Genomic DNA, 20,637 nt, shown 5'->3' with positions numbered 1-20,637 from the left:
GAACCACGCCGGACAAAAAACGGGTTTAGGGGACGCGGTTGGAAGGGTTTTTTTGTTTCATGCTCCAAATCGCTTTGGGGGAGATGCTCTTAGTATAGGAACGAATGTTTTTTTTATACCGGCGCAGGGGTTGAGTAGCGGCCCTCTCAATGGAGAGGCACGCGCTGACATTCCATTGGTAGCGTGATTTGGCTTGTTCTGATTGGCTGGGTGACGCAACCCACGTCGCAACGCGTCGGCACGTCAACGCAGGGCGATTGAGCCCACAGATTCGATACTCCTCAATGGCAGCTCCCAAGCCGGAACACGAGCCCTGGTATTTGATTTCTCAATATGGGAGCCATCCTTCTCCTTCCTGTTGTCAACTGCCATCTAGCACGGCTACGCATGCTTACGGTCACAGATAGATGGCCGACTCGAACCCAGCAGATGTCCACTAATAAGAATTCTACGGCCGGAAGGAGCACACAGATCATCTCCGCTACTAGCTAGTCTGGACTCTGGAGTGTGCGTAACACTACATACATGTTCAGATCAAGTAAAGTAGAGTACTCATATATATACACGGCATAGCTGCGTATTTCGAATTCATTCGCTATTACAGAAAGTAGTCACTGTAATATTACCATGCCGCTTCTCGTCGCGCAGCCCCCGCCCATTTCTGTCAGTTGTGCCATTTGTAGCAGCAGTAGTAGTACCAGATTCAGCAGCGCACTTCCTGCGCCAGATGCTGGTAGCCTCCTCCTGTTCGATGATCTGGTGCTCGGTGACGGCGAGGTCACCAACAATGACGACCCTGAAGCGAAGCTCGAGTGGCTCAGGTCGCAGATCATCGGCGCGGAAGCAGAGTTCGCGTCGCCGTTCGGGACTCGTCGCCTCACCTACGCCGACCACACCGCCTCCGGCCGCTGCCTTCAGTTTGTCGAGGAGTTTGTGCAGCGGAACGTTCTCCCGTACTATGGTGACAATGTTTCTACAATTCTACTCGTTCTTCTTTTTTCTTTTCCTGAGTTGTCTTTCCCACTGATTTATGTATACGTTTTGTGTTTTCCATGGATGGTGCAGGAAACACGCACACGGTGGACAGCTACGTGGGGTTGCACACGGGCGAGCTCGCCGGTGAGGCGGCGCGGTACGTGAAGCGCAGCCTGGGCGGCGGCCCACAGGACGCGCTTCTCTTCTGCGGAACGGGCTGCACCGCCGCCATCAAGCGCCTCCAGGAGGTGGCCGGCATGGCCGTCCCTCCCACGCTGCGCTCGCTGGTGCTGGAGGCCCTCCCGCCTTCCGACCGGTGGGTGGTGTTCCTGGGGCCCTACGAGCACCACTCCAACCTGCTCTCGTGGCGGGAGAGCCTGGCGGAGGTGGTGGAGATCGGGCTGCGGCAGGACGACGGCCTCCTCGACGTGGGAGCCCTGGAGGCGGCGCTGGCGGCGCCCGAGCTCGCCGGGCGGCCCATGCTGGGCTCTTTCTCGGCGTGCAGCAACGTCACCGGTCTGCGCACCGACACGCGGGCGGTGGCGCGCCTGCTGCACCGCCACGGCGCCTTCGCCTGCTTCGACTTCGCGTGCAGCGCGCCCTACGTCGGCATCGACATGAGGTCCGGGGAGCCGGACGGCTACGATGCCGTCTTCCTGAGCGGCCACAAGTTCCTCGGCGGGCCCGGAAGCCCAGGCATCCTCGCGATGTCGTCGCGGCTGTACCGCCTACGCGGCACCGCGCCGTCCACCAGCGGCGGGGGCACCGTGCTCTACGTCAGCGCCTACGGGCACGGGGACACGGTGTACTGCGAGGACACGGAGGAGCGCGAGGACGCGGGCACGCCGGCGATCATACAGAAGGTCCGAGCAGCGCTGGCGTTCCGGGTGAAGGACTGGGTTGGGGAGGCGTGCATCGAGGAGCGCGAGCAGCGCATGCTCTCCCTCGCTCTCCGCCGGATCCGGAAGGCCGCGAACCCCAGTCTAAGCCTGCTGCTCGGCGGCGCCACTGGCAGCACGGCGCGCCGGCTCCCGGTCCTGTCCTTCGTTGTGTATCCTCCGGTCGACGTCGACCGCGAGCCTAGCTCCGGCACCGAGCTAGCGCGCGACGGTGGCGGGAACGAGGAGCTGGGGGTGGTGAGGCCGCAGCTGCACTGCCGGTTCGTGACGAAGCTGCTCAACGACCTGTTCGGCGTGCAGGCTCGCGGGGGCTGCGCCTGCGCGGGGCCCTACGGCCATCGACTCCTCGGCATCACTCCGGCGCGAGCCAAGGCCATCAAATCCGCCGTCCAGATGGTAACCGAAATCCTCCAAACCATCACACGGTTGTCGTCTTTGTTTGATGATTCTTGATCGGATCGATGGATCTCATGCATGCAGGGCTATCAGGGTGTGAAACCAGGGTGGACGCGCGTCAGCCTCGCCTACTACACGTCGACGCGTGAGGCCGAGTTCGTGCTGGATGCCATGGACTTCGTCGCCAGTTTCGGCCACCGCTTCCTGCCGCTCTACACCTTCGACTGGAAATCCGGGGACTGGCGCTACAATCACAGCTGCGGCCGCGTCTTGTTGCCAAACAATGGTGTCACCGATACTGCTTCGAGTACTAGTGCCGCTCCTGCGTCGCATGCTGGAGTAGCAAAACCAGAGCGCGACTACCAGAGCTACATGGCATTTGCTCGGAGCATGGCCGAATCCTTGCTCAGCGCTGGTCTGAAGAATGACACTCCCGCTAGGGACATTCCCAAGGCCATCGACCAGCGGTTAATTTACTTCGTCATCTGAGTCGCTCTAGAGTTGTTGTCACTCTCGCTTCTTTTCGGTTTCTTCAGCCCTCCAGGAGATGCAGGATTTTTGTTAAGAATATAGGAAATATACAGAACTTACATTTGGTAATGCCATACGCTTTATGAAACTGTCCCTTGTCACCACGGCCAATATAATGCACATTACAATTAGGAACCGAGTGAGTCTTATATACTCCCTACGTTACATAATACTCCCTCCGATCTACTCCCTCCGGCCCGATTTAGATGACTCGGCCCGTGTACAATGGTAACTTTCTGAAAAACCCCCCAGATGATTCACTTCTTCTCAAACTTAGTCCTGAAATCCAACTCCAAAAATCCCGATGGCCCTGTCCGGCGCCGGAGCTCCGTTCCCGTCCCGCGCCGGAGCTGGGCTCGCGCGCTTGACGTATACGGTGATCCTGCACCCCCGCCGGCCGTCCGCGACCGCTCCAGGAGCAGAGGAGGCGGGGCCTCCGGAGCAGAGGCGAGTTCCCCCCGCCGGCCGTCCCCCGCTTCGAGTAGCTCCCTCGCCGCCCCTCGCCGCTGCTCCGTCGCTGTCCGCATCTCCCTCCCGCCGCGCCGCTGCTTCGCTCGAGGCCGGGGTCGCCTGAGGCTCCAGGGAGGACAGCCCCACCTGAGGTTTGCTCTGCCTCACCCTCGCCAGCAAGCTCTGCCACGAGAGCGTCTTTGGCCTGACGTTGTCTCCTCTCCCTCATCCCAGTTACACATGATCAGGCGACGATAAGGGTGGAGATCTGCACGTGCACCGAGCATCTAGGAAGGTTTGCTCGATCCACATGTTCCAGTGACGGCAAAACATCAGAGATTGATTTGCGACCAGTAGGCTGGTGAACAGAAGAAGATGCCGTCTGAGGTTTACCAAAACTGAATTCCTCTTTATAATTCAGCCTACGTGGTTTAATCCTTGATGCAGTATTTCTGACCATTGAATCAACTGTATGTGGAGAACTCCCTGAAGAAACATAAGAGTCTCTTACTTCAGGGTCTAGCTCTGTTGGCTGATCTGCAATTGTTGATGTGGACAATGAATCTTCTGATTCAATCTGCTCAGCAGATGGATGATGATCCTCGCCGACGCCTAGGACCGTGTGTCGTCGATGGCCTTGAACACCACCACGATCCGCCGCCGCCTCGTCGCGCACTCCGCCGTGTCCCGCGTCAGCGAACTCAGCTTCAGGTGGTACCAGCACACCCCGCAGCTGCACATGCCCCTGTCAGTTTAGGTCGTGAACAAAGTTTGGAATTAGAAGGAAACATGGAACGGAGGAGGTGAGATCGACGCACCTAGCAGAGATGGCGGCCGCCGTGGACATGAACGCCAGGACAGAAGCTCGTTGATTCACGCTCACCTCGGCTGTCGGTGGGGCTGGTGCCCTCCAGAAGGGTTCGAATTGAAGTCGTTCTAGCAGATCTAGCAGGCACGGCGTGGGGAAGCAAGGCGGCGGCAATGTCGTACGGGAAAAATCCAAACTTCCTGGCGGCGATTTCTTCACAAGCGGCACCAGCGCGGGGAGCAAATCAGCGGGGGAGCAAGGCGGCGGCAGCCCAACGAGGTTAAGCAAGATGGCGGCTTCGGGCGGAGGGGGCGGGGCGCGGGCTCATCGGCGTGAGAGCGGCGTCGGAGTGAGCCAGCGGAGCGAGAGGAACGACCGAGGAGGAAGAAGACGAGCGGTGGGAGGACTTCTAGTTGGGTCGGAAATTCGTTGAGGTGTTTCTTGCAAACGCTACGGTCGCATCAAGTAAATCGGGCCGGAGGGAGTATATTATTTGATGTTAAAGTAAATGTGTCTACAACTAAAATATAGTTTGATACATCTATATTAACATCAAGTAATATGAATCAGGGGAGTATAAGATGTGATTACAACTAATATAGAAGCATATTGGTTCGAAAACACCGAACGGAACCCGGGACTACCCGAGGATGAAAACGCGTCCAATCAGAGAGCAACGCGTGTCTGACAGTATACGTATTTCCATCTGTATATATTTTGTATCTGTAACGTATTGACAACATGTTACCTTTACATTAACTCGATCGACTGCAAGTTGTGTCTCACAAAGCTGTCCTCGAAGACTCTCCCTCCCCAAACCAAGCAACTCACCATGGCGCCGGACCCCAACTCTCCTTCCTCACCTCTTCCGCCTCAACGTTTGGGACTCGAGCTCGATTTCGGCCGCGCCCGTGCCGTGCCGCTCGAGCTCGATTTCGGCAGCACCCATTCCGTGCCTCTCGAGCCCGCACTTCGCCGCTCGAGCTCGATTTCGGCCGCGGCCGTGCGGTGCCGCACCGCCCAAGCCCGTGTCGTGGCCGCGCCGCCCGCATCGACGCTCCACCGCCCCTGCTGTGCCCGTGCCGCCCGATCCCGGGTTGACCGCCTCCGGGCCCAGAATCCATCGATTCTGGCCGATTTCGGTCAGAATGACCATCGCCGGCCGGACCAGGTCGATTCTTGCAGATTCTGGACGAATTGACCTCTGCCTCCATCTCCTGCGCGGGGTCGAGACGGATCTGCGCTTCAACGTCGTCGTCGTGGGCGTCGGCGGCTGGAACGCCGGTCGCGGCCGTGGGAACGACTGGCGACCGGTCGCGTGACTGGCTCGAGGTCCTCTACCGCATCATGATGCACAGCGTGGTCGACACGGATCAGCACTTCAGCGTCGTCGTCGTGGACTCCGGCGGCGCGAATGCCGGGGGCGGCCGCGGGAACGCCGGGCGCGGCCACAGGAACGCCATGGATTGGAATCGAGGACCGCCGGCAGCAGGAACGCCGGGCGACCTGGTATATGGATAGTCTGTTTCTCCTCTCAGTCAGATATGTCTGTATGCGCGCGTCCCCTACAATCCCTTTTCTTTCTCATGATATCTGCGTTCTCATACTTGGATTTATGGCATACTGCTTGCATCTGATTAGCTAGCAGCAGCTTAGCAAGTGCCTTATGAACTCTGAAAAATCAATATATCCCATTGTGAGGAAACAGCGCGTATTTATTAATCTGTAGATTAGCAACATTTTTATTTAGTTCTTTCATATTTTCAGTTGGTCTCAGTTTGATATTCAGAGTTATAATTAGTCTGTTGGGCATTTTCTTAACTTTCGTGTATGCTTCCGTCTCAAGAAATAATGTCAGATCATAATCACTTGTTTACATGCATGTGTAATGTGCTAATTATGCTACTGTTTTGCAAGTAATCCTTTTGAGTAATCCAGCCTGTGCAAAGCTGAGAATCAGTTCAGCAACTCCTATATAGAATAAAAGGACACTACTACTTTGTCAAATTTTGTTTCCTAGCATTAACTACTCTGACATTTGCCTTAACACTTGCCGTATTTCCTCTAGTATTCAACTGGTATAGAAAAGTTAAAAAAAAACGTATTGATTAGCTGCTATATTAAGTGCGAATCTCCAATCGAGCATTGATGCTCACGATTTGATCCTCGCGCGTAGCCAGGTTCCGAACCTCCGGGTCGCATATTGGTTATAATATAATCCTTATATTGTTGGACGGAGGAACGAGTAAAGATGGGAAACTCCTCCCACGACGATCTACTTGACTTCCCTGAGTTCACCACCGCAAGTGTGCTTGCCGCAACATTTGGTTCCTCCTCAAACAACCTCCTCTTGGCTAATTTCTCAGCTTCAGTATCACCTGGTTTATGCCATCCCAGAGCGTCCCCTTCCTCTAGTTCTGGCAAAATCGTTGTGCGCTTGGCGGTTTTCTCCAGCCCTAGCAAAACTTGGGGCCTCACCTACAACCGTGTTCTTTGACATATGCAAGACGTCCCTGGAATGCACCCTCTAATATCCGTAAGGTGCCTCTTCCACGACGCCTCTTCCATGACTGCGGCTCCGTCCAAAAAAAAAGGAGTGCAATCTTTTGCGCCTCCAGCGAATGCGGCTACACCGACTATGACGAGTACTACATCGATCATGACTACCACGACCATGGCTATTACATCATCGGCTACCTCGACACCGACATCACGACTACGTTTGCAGCGACACGTCGATAACTACTCTAGTCCGCATCGTCCAGGTCATCAATTGCATCCTTGACACTCCCGCTGCGATTGCGGGAGGGAAGAGAGGAGAGATATGGAAGTCACCGGAAGAGAACAAAGTTTAGAGGAGTTTAGATTAAGGGAGAATGTTAAGATCATATCTTTCCATATATGTAACAGAATATTCTAGGAATATAAAGCATATTCTGATCTAGTCAATCCCCTAATTCAGTCAATCTTTATAATCGCGGGTTACCAAATACAGTTTATTGGGCTGATTATATAAACACGTACCAATGCGGGATAAAGCATTGCTTCTAACACAGGAGAAACACTCACACCTCACAGTAGAGCTCCTTGATTCAAATTTCACAATGCCTCCCATTTCTAATTTCCTACACCGTTGTGAAAGTGCTAGCTCGATGCCCGAAATTAAATCGGACCAGGCGAAAGTATCCTCAAGTACTTGAACGGGGAAATAAAAATAGAAACAAGGTGACAAAACAAACTAAGGATAGGGGTATACTTATGACAAAAAGACTTGTTTCGTAAGTCATAGAGACCACCAGAGAATGCATAGGACCAAGAATATTCACTCGCTCAAATCATCCTCGAGTTATACCTCTAGGTTTCATATTTTTGTTCTCCTTATCACTACGGGAACCCGCCAAGGTGCCGACGGCCAGATCTTGGGCCGACAGCAGCCGTCGGCACAGAAGACCTCGACGCCAGGCCACGAAGAACGTTGTCGGCATAGACTTGCCGTCAGCACAAGGTCAGCTGTGAAGCTCGCCATCGGCACAGCTTCTGGCCATCGGCACATAACCAGGTGGTGGGTCACCGACAACCCCGTCACGGGGGAGAAAACAGCGGTCAGGTATGCCGACGGCTAGGCCGTCGACACAGTTTTATATTATATGTGCCGACGGCATGCCGTCGGCACAACTATGCCTCCATTTTTCCCTGCCAACCCTTTCCCACTCCTTCTCTCCCGCCCTTTATTTCCCGCCATTGTTCTCGCGCCCATTCTCTCCCGCCAAGTATTCCTGCCGTTTCAGCCCCTCGTTGGCCAATATATAGTCATGCCTTCTCCACTAACAGCACCAGCAACATTTATCTCCTCATCACTTCTCTCATCCAACACCACCACAGAATCCTCTGAGCTCAGCTTCCGTTGAGATGGCTTCTCTTCGCCGTAGCAACACGGGCTTCAGCGGCGTTCGCAAGTGGCATGCGGGCCATTTCGCGGCTGAAATCACCGCCGGTGGTGCGCGTGTGTGGCTCGGCACCTTCTACACGAAGGAGGCTGCTTCCCGCGCATACGATGTTGCGGCTTGTAGGTTTTGCCGGTCGCGCCACGAAATGAACTTCCCGGAGGTCAGGTCTCTGATGGAAGCTGAGAGTCTCGCTAGTGAGTCGCTACTTCGCTCAGAGGGTCAAGCCCGGCGGTACAGCGATGGTCAGCGGCGGATTGATACCACCGAGGTAGACGAGCAGTTCATAGCGCAGTGGTGCAGAGACAATCTCGGAGACGTCCATGCCACGCACGTATTCTGGAAGGAGAAGTAGTCGTACAGGAGAGAGAGAGAGAGAGAGAGAGAGGAGGGCGGGAAAGCGGTAGAGGAGGGCCGAATATGAAGCGGAGTGTGCCAAAGGAGTGGCATCGACATGGGGGCCAGATGATGAACGGTGGTTGTGGAACCTCTCAAGTACCGCTTCAGAGGACACCTCCAGAGAGGACGAAGATTTCGACAACTGATTATTATGTGTGTGTGTCGAGTCCGTGTGTCTAGCGGGTCATATGTCAAACCAGTGTTAAGTGCTTTGTTCGTGTGTGGATGTAGTTAATTTAATTGTTTTGGTTTGTGTGTGGATGTAGTTCTTTAAGTGTTTTGGTTCGTGTATGGGTGTAGTTCTTTAAGTGTTTCAGTTCTTGTGTGGGTCCAGTTATCTAAATGCTTTGGACGTTTTGTGTGGGTCTAGTTATTTAAATGCTTTGTATCGTGTGTGGGTAGACCGGAGAGAACCTTGAGATCATATGGGTTGATCCTTGTTACCACATGCACCTATAACCTAACCAAGCTCAAATGAAGGAATATGCCCACCGAGGGACCCCCGCTGGGATGTCGTCAAAGGGGTAGACCACGCGGTCAACATAACTAGGGTTTCGTCAGAAATCGAGCATCGGAGGGTGGGAATGGCCCCAAAACTTGTGTGTCTCTACATGGTGATAAGGGGTGGCCCGATCTTCTCAGTAAGCAACGGTGGTGATGATGATCACGGGATGATTGCAGCGGAGGTAACTTGGATGAAGTGGATGGTAACTTGTATGACGCAACGAGATCTCTCGATTGGTCCCTGTCGCCAATGCAACAGCTCTCAACCCTGCAAGATATTCGCAACTCCACACACTTGCGCACGTAGCCGCCGACCACGAAGCGGTAAGTTGCAACCGTCTAATTCCCAATGGAACAGCAGATCACACAAGACTTTCAGATCTACACAATATCGAGCAATATGGTGTAGGGAATTCAATAGTTTTGCAGAGCAAACAACTAAGAACTAGGGTTTATCTTAAACGTGGTCTAAAATAGCTAGGGGCGTCATGGGCACTTATATAGGTGTCCGGGACGACCTCAGGTCGAAAAAGTACGAAAATAACCGACCCAGAATAGATCTGGTCGAGACAGACTCGGACACGGCCGGTCTGGGGGGCGGTCGACCGGGCCTGGGACCGGGCTGGCCGGTTCAAACCGGGCCATGGACCGGGTGGCAACCGGGCTCTAAAATTGTGGCGCGGTAACCCGTCCGGTTGCTGTCAGCGTGGCGTCCGGTTGGCGCCGGGGCGGATCCGGCTGGCCACCCGGTTGGATCGGGCCAGGGACCGGGCGCGCCGGCGTGGCGGCCGGTCTGACCGGGTGCTGGGCCGGCCTGGACTTCGTCTTCTCCTCTCGCGCATGCCTCCCGCTCCTCCCTCGCGCGTCCATGAGATATCTTCATGTCCAGCTCCTTGTCCAGCTCCACGTCCATCTTCACGTCCAGCTGCTCCTCTCCTCCTCGTGTGATGCTTGTCTCCTCTTCATACCTGATGATACATAAGTAATAGGACTTAGGTAGTATAAAATTCTGATCAATCAAAGTATCGTTTAGGAACAAGTTCACATGTTGTTTAAGTAGCTTCGCACGAGCTCTTGTAATCGGTCCAATCCGAACTTCATTGGACTTGAGCTTCACAGCAGGTTCATCTTCAGTTGGTAATGACGGAGGTGGTAGTGTGGTAGGGATGTCCTCATCATCTCCCCCCCTTCAAAAGGCGTCGACCTCGATGCTCCAAGGTCTTCTCCATCATATGGTGTCAAATCAGCAACATTGAAAGAATTACTGACACCAAACTCATCAAGTGGAAGATCTATCGAGTAAGCATTATCATTGATCTTGGCAAGCACTTTGTAAGGACCCGCACCACGAGGAAGTAACTTGGACTTCCGGAGCTTCGGGAACCTATCCTTGCGAAAATGTACCCAAACCATATCACCAGGCTTGAACAACATCTCCTTGCGATTCTTGTTCATCCTTGCAGCATTGCTCTTGCCTTTCTTCTCTATCAACTCTTTAGTCTTCACATGGATCTTTCGCACAAAATCTGCCCTCTTGGATGCCTCCATATTAACTCTCTCATGTATGGGTAAAGGCAACAAGTCAAGTGGAGTAATGGGTTTGAAACCATACACCACCTCAAAAGGACATAGCTCCGTGGTAGAATGTACCGCCCTGTTGTAAGCAAACTCCACATGCGGCAAACACTCTTCCCACTCCTTCAGGTTCTTCTTGATCATGGATCTCAACAGTTGTGACAAGGTTCTATTCACCACTTCGGTTTGACCATCAGTTTGGGATGACAAGTAGTACTGAACAGTAGCTTCATCCCTAGCTTTCTCCACATCGCCTTCCAGAAGTAGCTCATAAACTTCACGTCACGATCAGAAACAATAGTCTTCGGGACTCTATGTAGTCGTACAACCTCCCTGAAAAACAGGTTAGCAATATGCGACACATCGTCGCTTTTGTGGCAGGCAATAAAGTGTGATATTTTAGAAAATCCGTCCACTACCACAAATATCGAATCATGGCCTCTTTTAGTACGCGGCAAACCCAACACAAAATCCATACTTATATCCTCCCATGGTGTAGTAGGTGCCGGTAAAGGAGTATACAAACCGTGAGGCTTCAGCTTGGACTTGGACTTGTTGCAAGTAATGCATCTCTTCACATACCTGTCCACATCCCGCCTCATCTTTGGCCAATAAAAGTGGTCAGCTAGCATGAGTAGCGTCTCCTCACGCCCAAAGTGACCCATCAAACCTCCAGTATGTGATTCCTGCAATAAGAGTAAACGCACAGACGATTCTGGAACACATAGTTTGTTAGCTCTAAATAAGAACCCATCATGTATGTGATATTTTTCCCATGCTTTACCAAGAGCACATAAGCGATATGGTTCAGCAAAATCATGATCAGTGGCATACAAATCACATAGTACTTCTAATCCAGGAATTTTAACATCAAGTTGAGTTAATAGCATATTCTTCCTAGATAGAGCATCAGCAACAATATTATCTTTTCCCTTCTTATGCTTAATAATGTATGGAAAAGACTCAATGAACTCAACCCACTTGGCAAGAAGCTTATGCAAAGTAGACTGAGCTTTCAGGTATTTTAAAGCTTCATGATCAGAATGTATGATAAATTCTTTTGGCCACAAGTAATGTTGCCAAACCTCAAGAACTCTAATTAAAGCATACAATTCTTTATCATATATAGGATAGTTCAACTTAGCACCAGACAGTTTCTCAAAAAAATATGCAATAGGTCGACCCTCTTGCATCAACACACCACCAATTCCAATACCACTAGCATCACATTCAATCTCAAATTGCTTAGTGAAATCAGGAAGTGCAAGCAACGATGCAGAAGTTAACAATCTCTTAAGTTTATCAAAAGCATGATCTTGGGCTGCGCCCCACTCAAATATTACACCCTTTTTAGTTAAGTCATTCAAAGGTGCAGCAATAGTACTAGAGTTGGGCACAAATCTTCTATAAAATCCAGCTAGACCATGAAAACTTGTAACTTGACTCACATTCATGGGAGTAGACCAATTTTGAATAGCTTCAATTTTAGACACATCTACTTCTACTCCATGCTGAGAGACAACATAGCCCAGAAATATGACCTTGTCTTTGCAAAACGTGCACTTCTCAAGATTACCATAGAGTTTATTATCACGCAACACTTGCAAAACATGTCGAATATGTATATTATGATCAGATTCATTGCGGCTGTAGATTAATATGTCATCAAAGTACACAGCCACAGACTTGCCAATAAATTCACGCAAAACATGGTTCATTAGTCTCATGAAAGTGCTAGTTGCATTAGTCAAACCAAAAGGCATTACTAACCACTCATATAAACCAAATTTTGTTTTAAAGGCTGTTTTCCATTCATCCCCTTCTTTCATCCTAATTTGATGATAACCACTACGCAAATCAATTTTAGAGAACACAGCAGCACCACTTAATTCATCTAGCATATCCTCTAAACGGGGAATAGGGTGACGATATCGAATAGTAATGTTGTTTATAGCTCTACAATCTACGCACATACGCCATGTACCATCTTTCTTAGGAACTAAAATAACAGGAACAGCACAAGGACTAAGGCTTATGCGGATATAACCTTTGTCGAGTAGCGCTTGTACTTGCTTCTGTATCTCCTTCGTTTCTTCGGGGTTCGTTCTATATGGTGCCCGTTGGGTAGCGAAGCTCCAGGAATCAAGTCGATTTGATGCTCAATACCTCGCAATGGTGGTAGTCCTGCGTTTACCTCATCCGGAAACACGTCGCCAAATTCCTGCAAAACATTAGAAACACCAAGAGGAAGAGGGGTCATGTCGTTAGAAACCAAAACCGTACCCCTGTACAAGAGCACAAGTGGCATGGCTGTAGGATCCTCACTAAATTCTCTCATGTCTTCTTTGGTGGCTAATGAGACTAAGGAATTCACTCTCTCACTTTTCGTTATATCACTCACGACATTACAATTCTCTCGCCTATCTAAAGAAGCATCCTCTAAGTTTACTTCAACTTTCTGACGAGATTCATTGACAATTTGTTGTGGTGACATAGGCTGTAAGTTCATTTTCTTGCCCTTGAACTCTAAGTGATATGTATTGGCACGGCCATTGTGTTGCACATAACGATCATATAGCCAAGGTCGACCCAATAGTAGGTGACACACCGTCATAGGAACCACATCAAAGTCAATGCAATCCTTATACGGTCCAATAGCAAACTCAACACGCACCATGTGGTTTACCTTCATCTCACCATTGTCGCTCAACCACTGAATATAGTATGGATGCGGGTGCGGTAGATACTTCAACTTCAGCTTGGTACACAACTCCTTGCTTGCTAAAATGCGGCAACTCCCGCCATCAATAATGACTTTGCAAGCCTTGTCAGGACCAACCAAAGCCTTTGTTTGGAACAAATTGCAGCGCTGAGTAGATGCACTAGGCAACACATTAAGAGCACGCTGCGACACAACAATGGTGCGAGCATCAGACGGATATGCATCTTCACCATCAGTGTCATAGTCATCATCTTCTGGAGCATTAGGATCAACATCATCTCCAGTCTCATACTCATTGTCCTCATTGATAATCATGACTTTGCGGTTAGGACAATCTCTCCTGAAGTGACCTTTGCCACCACATGTATGACAAGCCATATCACGGTTACGCGCAGTAGACATGTTAGAACCACTCGTACTTGCAGCAGATTCAGACTTCTTTGTGTTAGACACATTGGAGACCGGCTTGCTAGGCGGAGTAGAGTAAGGTGCGGAGCGCGTCGATGGCGCCGGTGCCGTAGGTGGAGGCGCGCGGGGTGTGAAGCGCCCAGCTCCCATAGCACGACCTTTAACCTTTGCTTCTTCAGCCATTTGTGATTCAGCTTCTCTTGTATGATGTAACAATTGATTCATATTAGTGTAACTGTAGTGACGAACAATGCCTTTGATATCATACTTCAATCCGTCGAGAAAACGCTGCATTGTCATCTCTAGAGACTCACGGACACGGCCACGCTGCATAAGCATCTCCATCTCCATGTAGTACTCATCAACAGTCTTCACACCTTGCCTCAATAAGGTCAACTTATCATATATTGTACGCAAATAATTAGTGGGCACAAAATGAGAATTCATCGCTTCCTTCATAGCACGCCATTTGACAATAGGCTGCTCACCATCCTCGTGTCGATTACGAACAAGTGCATCCCACCAACGCAATGCATAGCCATCAAATTCGGAAGAAGCAAGCTTGATCTTCCTATCTTCAGTGTAGTTCGGATGTAAGTTCCATAACTTCTCAATCTTGAGCTCCCAAGTGAGGTATTCTTCAACATCAGCTCCTCCTTCAAACTTGGGTATGGAGAACTTAGGCTTACCCAAACCATCTTCCTCATCAAGTCCACGACCATTGCGGCCAAGCGGAGCCCAACCACGAGGACGATCACCACGACCAGGTACTTCATCAGCGTCTTCATGTTGTTGTTGCTGTCGATTTGTAAGGTTCTCAACAGACATTTGCAAAGTTCGAAGAGTGCGTTGAATATCTGTCATTTGATCTTGCATTGTAGTGACGGTCTCATTAGTAGCATCCAACTTTTGGGAGATCTCTTGGACCATCCCTTTAAGCTCATCATCCTGAGCGCGAAATTCACGTCGCATCTCATTACGAAGAGCCTCATACTCTCTCCATGTCATCAAATCCGCGGAGTTCTTGTTCTCCTGGTTAACAATTTTTTCATCACTAGCAGACATGATTAGTAGCTTAGTGCACTAAATCAAAAAAAATATGGTGGTACTCTCACAACTCACTCAAAACTGATAAGAAAAGAAAATCTTACCGTTCCAAAGTAAATTAGTGTTGCTTACCACTTGTAGTAACAACTAGTGCACGGACGTAGCGGAGCGAATATCAAGGGTATAAGAACAAATCACACGGCAAAGCAGGGTATATGTGGGGCTGTAGGTGGGCTACCTATTTGCACCAATAACAAGCTCTAGCGCTGACCGTAGACAACCAAAGATACTTACACAAGGCGATAAATGTGGCAATGCAACTATATGGAGGAAAGGTTGCAATGCACTCGAGAGACACTAGCAAAGCTCAACGAAACAGGCACAAGATTGCTCAACTACAGGTGTAGAAAAGTAAACTAGGCCTTCACTTGATCTTACTAGCACTTGACACTTTGTCTTTTTGGATTTTCTTTTTGTAATGCAGCTATGTAGCTCTTTTTGCTTCTTTTCTATTTTTTTTATTTTTTTGACTCAACTCCTTGATAACACGGCCAACAAGATATGCAAAGCACCAAAACCCTAATGAGCAGCCTGTCGAGCGGTAAAACTAGTCTCTTCTGGGAAAGTTCCTAGTCACGTATATCGAAAGGTTGTGTCTATGGTTGGGAACAAGCACACTGTACGCTATGTGGATTCGGAGTAACAAAAACTGAAACTAGATGATAATAGAAACTCAAACCCTAACAATACTAGATGCAAGAAAAAGATACGCAAAAACAACTACGAAAAGCAACTAAAACTTGAAATTAGTGCAATCCAAAGCTATGGCAAACCTTAACCCTAATTTTTTTTGGCTTTTTCTGGATAGGAAACACTCACAACTCAACTATGGGGTGGATTGTGGATGGCTTACCGAGGGAACCCGAGAATCTGATACCAAGATGATAAGGGGTGGCCCGATCTTCTCAGTAAGCAACGGTGGTGATGATGATCACGGGATGATTGCAGCGGAGGTAACTTGGATGAAGTGGATGATAATTTGTATGACGCAACGAGATCTCTCGATTGGTCCCTGTCGCCAATGCAACAACTCTCAACCCTGCAAGATATTCGTAACTCCACACACTTGCGCACGTAGCCACCAACCACGAAGCGGTAAGTTGCAACCGTCTAATTCTCAATGGAACAGCAGATCACACAAGACTTTCAGATCTACACAATATCGAGCAATATGGTGTAGGGAATTCAATAGTTTTGCATAGCAAACAACTAAGAACTAGGGTTTATCTTAAACGTGGTCTAAAACAGCTAGGGGAGCATCCTGGGCACTTATATAGGCGTCCGGGACGACCTCAGGTCGAAAAAGTACGAAAATAACCGACCCAGAATAGATCTGGTCGAGACAGACTCGGACACGGCCGGTCTGGGGGCCGGTCGACCGGGCCTGGGACCGGGTTGGCCGGTTCAAACGGGGCCAGGGACCGGGTGGCAACCGGGCTCTAAAATTGTGGCGCAGTAACCCGTCCGGTTGCTGTCAGCGTGGCGTCCGGTTGGCGCCAGGGTGGATCCGGCTGGCCGCCCGGTTGGATCGGGCCAGGGACCGGGCGCGCCGGCGTGGCGGCCGGTCTGACCGGGTGCTGGGCCAGCCTGGACTTCGTCTTCTCCTCTCGCGCATGCCTCCCGCTCCTCCCTCGCGCGTCCATGGGATATCTTCATGTCCAGCTCCTTGTCCAGCTCCACGTCCATCTTCACGTCCAGCTGCTCCTCTCCTCCTCGTGCGATGCTTGTCTCCTCTTCATACCTGATGATACATAAGTAATACTCCCTCCGTCAATGTATAATGCCTATAGATTTTCTGCATTTGTTTCATAATATAAGAGTAGATCTGCGTTTATTTGTAAAGAACCCCTTCAACCAATCAGCTGAATAGCAGAAAATAAAGAAACCGATCTGATCCCGTGCATAAAATCTGGGAACCGATTTACGGTACAACCTCCTATAGGAATTATAGACTGAAAATAAGGGGGTTTTGTGTTAAAAAATGACTTGTGCTAATTACCGTGCAGAAAATCTATAGGCATTATAGATTGAAATGGAGGGAGTAGGACTTAGGTAGTATAAAATTCTGATCAATCAAAGTATCGTTTAGGAACAAGTTCACCTGTTGTTTAAGTAGCTTCGCACGAGCTCTTGTAATCGGTCCAATCCGAACTTCATTGGACTTGAGCTTCACAGCAGGTTCATCTTCAGTTGGTAATGACGTAGATGGTAGTATGGTAGGGATGTCCTCATCACATGGCATGCACACAAGTGATTTGAGATGGTTTTGGATCCAAAGATAAACCCCCAGGTGTATCCTTCTTCACGGTTATTGGGGTTCTTTTGTTGTGCAGGAGGCAGAACTTGGGGAGCCTCTCACCGAGGTGGGAGGGTGGTAGAAGATGAAGCTGAAGCATCCTGATCTGAGCCAGCCTCAGTCCTCGCTTCCCAAGTACTTTGGCTATGCCGAAACGGAGTTGGACAAGTACTTCCAGGCATTCAAGGGTCTTCATCCGGAGGTGGATGATCCTATTCAGGAGGAGACCGACTTGATGGCGATTATGGTGGCGGGGCGTGGCTCGGAGCATGGCCGTATGAAGCTTCTTAGTGGGGTGATCAAGCCGCAGAAGACCCTCACGCAGATCAAGTCTACCCTCACCGCCGACGACCCACCGATCGCGCCTCCTCGACATGGTCGTACCGATGTAAGTTTTCTCGTTTTCAACTTCTTTTCCAACATTCATTCCTGAATGGCTAAATTGACGAGACTCCTTTTCTTGGAAATTTAGGCTAACTTTGAGGCCACCTACGCGGCCGCTTATGAGAAGTATTTGACGGTTGTAGCCGACTGGAACCTTAAGAGAGCGGCTTGGAAACAGTACCAGGAGATGACGAGTCATGTAAGTTCTAATCTTTATGGTTCAAAGACATGACAAGTCCCACCTCCCCTTTATTTCTGCAGCGCTTACTTGTATTGCGCCTTTTTATTTTTATCTCTTGATATGCTTGGGTTTGAGCAGTTATGTGTGTCTTAGTTATGCAGTGGCCGGGTGTAGTGCTTAAAAAAGTTCGGTTAATTCACACGAGCAATTGATTGCAACTTTTTCTTCTGTCTACATTATCTTAAAGGGAACTGATGGCGATGAATCTTCTCGGTTCTTGGCTGGTGGTATATTCCCTATGGAGCGCAAGGTTAGCGGGCTTCAGCCTCTCATGGAGGTTCTCGTCGGCGTGCTCTAGTGGCTGGTTGTTTTCCGATCGGTATGAAGGGCGGGCCTAGTGCAGCGGTAGAGCCTCACCGCCTGTGACCGAGAGGTCCCAGGTTCGAGTCGCGGTCTCCTCATATTGCACTTCATGAGGGTAAGGCTTGCCACTAACACCTTCCCCAGACCCCGCACAGTGCGGGAGCTCTCAGCACTGGGTACGTCCTTTCCTTTCCTTTTTATAGAATTGGAGTGCTCGAGAGATCCCACGAAGGCATCTGCAATGTCAATCTGTTGATCTACTTTGCTCGATGTGTGGGTTTCGAGGACCAAGTTCAACATGCCCACGTGATTGGCAGATCGGCTCTATGTGCTTAACCGTCGTCATCAGGGAATTGGGGTTAATGTTTGTGCCACATAACTGAAATCATGCATACGCAACATGTTGTCAAGCAGCGCCATTAGGGTGCGAGTGCTTGCCGTTATTTAGTCGGTATTGGTATGTAGAAATGACAAGGTTTTTAATGATAAAAATTCTTCTCTCATGCAGTTTATCTATCGATGCACAACTTTGCTCAGTTCATGGTCGTCTCTTCAGCGTTTAGAGGATCGCAGGTTGTTTATGGATGTGTCCACACGGTTGGAGGACACGACGAGGAATATTTTATCCAACATGGATGGCAGCACAATCTATGGATTGACCCTCCATCACCTTAGACGTTTTTGGAGTTTCTTAGATGATTACGTGTCTTGCACCTTTTTATTTTTATCTCTTCATACTTTGGGTTTCAGCGGCTATGTGCAACTTAGTTATGCATAGGGGGATCAATGTTTAATACTTCTAAGTAATAAAGCGCCTTTTATCAAAAAAAGATCAGTCGGTTCACAATAGCAATTGATTGTAAGTTTGTAATGTTTTCTTCTGTCTCAGTTATCTTAAAGGGAAGCGATGGCGATGAATCTTCCTGGTTGCTGGTGGTATAGTCCCTACGGAGCGCAAGGTTGGCGGACTTGGGCCTCTCATGGAGGTTCTTGATGGCGTGCTCTAGTGTTTGGTTGTTCTTCACTCGATATAGGATTGGTGTGCTCGATAGAGCTCATGAAGGCATCTGCAATGTCAATCTGTTGATCTACTTTGGTTGATGTGTGGGTTCGGTTTGCTCGATGTGTGGGTTCAGACCGTGTTCAACATATCCACGTGATTGGTCGATCGGCTCTACGTGCCTAATCGTGATTGGAGTTAATGTTTGTGCCACACAGCTGAAATCATGCATACACAACATGTTGTCGAGCAACGCCTAGAGAGCGGAGGTGAAACAGGACACGAGGCAGAGGCGGGCGGTGTAGAGGCTACCGTCAGCAGCGAGGCGGCCTAGGCCAATGGAACAGTTCGTGTCGCGCGTGTCCTGGGATCTGGACTGGCTTTTCCATGCCCGATTGGTGGGTACATATATGCTGATTGGTGAAGCAGAGAGAGGAGCAGGAGAAGAGGAGTACCAAGGCGAGTATAATGGAGCTGACGGGACGCCACGGCACTAAAGCGTGTATTAATGGGCAAAATCACAATCCGGTTTAATCAAGTGTGCACAAACGGCAAGCCCATGGCCAGCCGTGGACATGTCCATTTACAGACTGATAAATATCGTACATTTAGTTAGTCAAACTATAGACAGAAGGCTCGAGCAGAGCCCAGCTTTAAATTAGTATAGTTAGTCAAACTATACACTCTGTTTTCCAATATGAAGTATATATACTATTGCGAAGTTGGACAACCAAAGAACCGAGAGATTTAGCTAGCTCGCACGAGACTATTTGGATTGTTTTAGATCTCCAATCCTGCATTATATTGTTCTATTATCTTGCTTGCCCGTTATTTGGATTGGCACTAACATCATGTTCACATGGCAAAGACCCGAGAGATTTAACTAACTGTGGCTTGAAAAAGTTAGGAACTGATCTGGATCACCGTCTCTTCGTGTCCACGCATAAAAACATGTGGACAACCAAATAGGCAAATATTTTCTTATAAAATTTTCATGTTTGTAGTTCCTACAATTCTACTTCTATAGTCTTTTGCAAAATGAAATCTACTTCTAATGTTCTGAAGGTAAACATCAATGTAATATTCAGAGATGAGCCGAGGACTAACATTCGGGAATTTGAGCCAATAAGAATTAGAGGCGAGCGTAAACTGACTTGGGATTCCATCGTCGCAGCCCTGCGGCCGGCCGTGCTCGCTCCGCACTTGCAGCTGTGCTCTGTGAATCGCCGCCTTCGATGGATTGGCGATTTATGACTGCACTAAACGTTGACCTCGGCGCCGGGCAAGCATCGAAGGCCAGCCCTGAGCGGGGGGGGAGGCGGCCGCCCCGGGCTGCCGGAACAAAGGGGGCCCGCCTGGTCGAGCACCCGTACCCTAATCTCTCAGAGGCGCCATTAGAGTACTTGTTTCTCGAGGAAGAAAGAAAAGACGTTCAGTAGTGGTGAACCCTTTGGGCCTTTATTTCTCCTGCCTAGTTGTCCTTTTTAGCGAACTAGCCTTCATGCCTTGCCCTTTCTCTTTTAGTACCGCTAGATGGTTAAGATCGAAGTCTAGTGATCCTTTTTAGAGCATGTCTAACAGGCCCTGTATTTCGCTGAGCCATTCCGTCTAGCAGACCCCGTATTTCGTCCTGTATTTTTAAAAATAAAAATCCCGGGAAGTTCATCTTCATTGATCATACTACGGATCATACAT

At 49.6% G+C, this 20,637-nt stretch overlaps 1 protein-coding gene and 2 long non-coding RNA genes across 3 annotated transcripts; 2 read left to right on the top strand and 1 right to left on the bottom strand.

Annotated features, from left to right (window-relative positions):
- The first annotated feature begins 506 nt into the window (after positions 1-506).
- LOC127344614 (uncharacterized) lies at positions 507-2,872 on the top strand. Its single transcript, XM_051370925.2, has 3 exons — positions 507-961; positions 1,066-2,270; positions 2,355-2,872. The coding sequence occupies exons 1-3, from the start codon at positions 628-630 to the stop codon at positions 2,757-2,759; spliced, it is 1,944 nt and encodes a 647-aa protein (XP_051226885.1). The 5' UTR covers positions 507-627; the 3' UTR covers positions 2,760-2,872.
- A 117-nt stretch (positions 2,873-2,989) lies between these two features.
- Positions 2,990-3,766, top strand: LOC127344615 (uncharacterized). Its single transcript, XR_007878104.2, has 2 exons — positions 2,990-3,403; positions 3,486-3,766. It is a non-coding gene; the product is annotated as an uncharacterized lncRNA (long non-coding RNA).
- Positions 3,767-15,851: 12,085 nt separating this feature from the next.
- Positions 15,852-20,409, bottom strand: LOC127344613 (uncharacterized). The gene is made up of 2 exons (XR_007878103.1): positions 20,097-20,409; positions 15,852-16,459 (listed from the first exon to the last, which is right to left on the bottom strand). It is a non-coding gene; the product is annotated as an uncharacterized lncRNA (long non-coding RNA).
- Between the last annotated feature and the right edge of the window lie 228 nt (positions 20,410-20,637).

The sequence above is a fragment of the Lolium perenne genome, chromosome 3 (assembly GCF_019359855.2).
Source record: "Lolium perenne isolate Kyuss_39 chromosome 3, Kyuss_2.0, whole genome shotgun sequence".
Lineage (NCBI taxonomy): Eukaryota > Viridiplantae > Streptophyta > Magnoliopsida > Poales > Poaceae > Lolium > Lolium perenne.
This window is presented reverse-complemented; position numbering and strand designations above follow the sequence as displayed.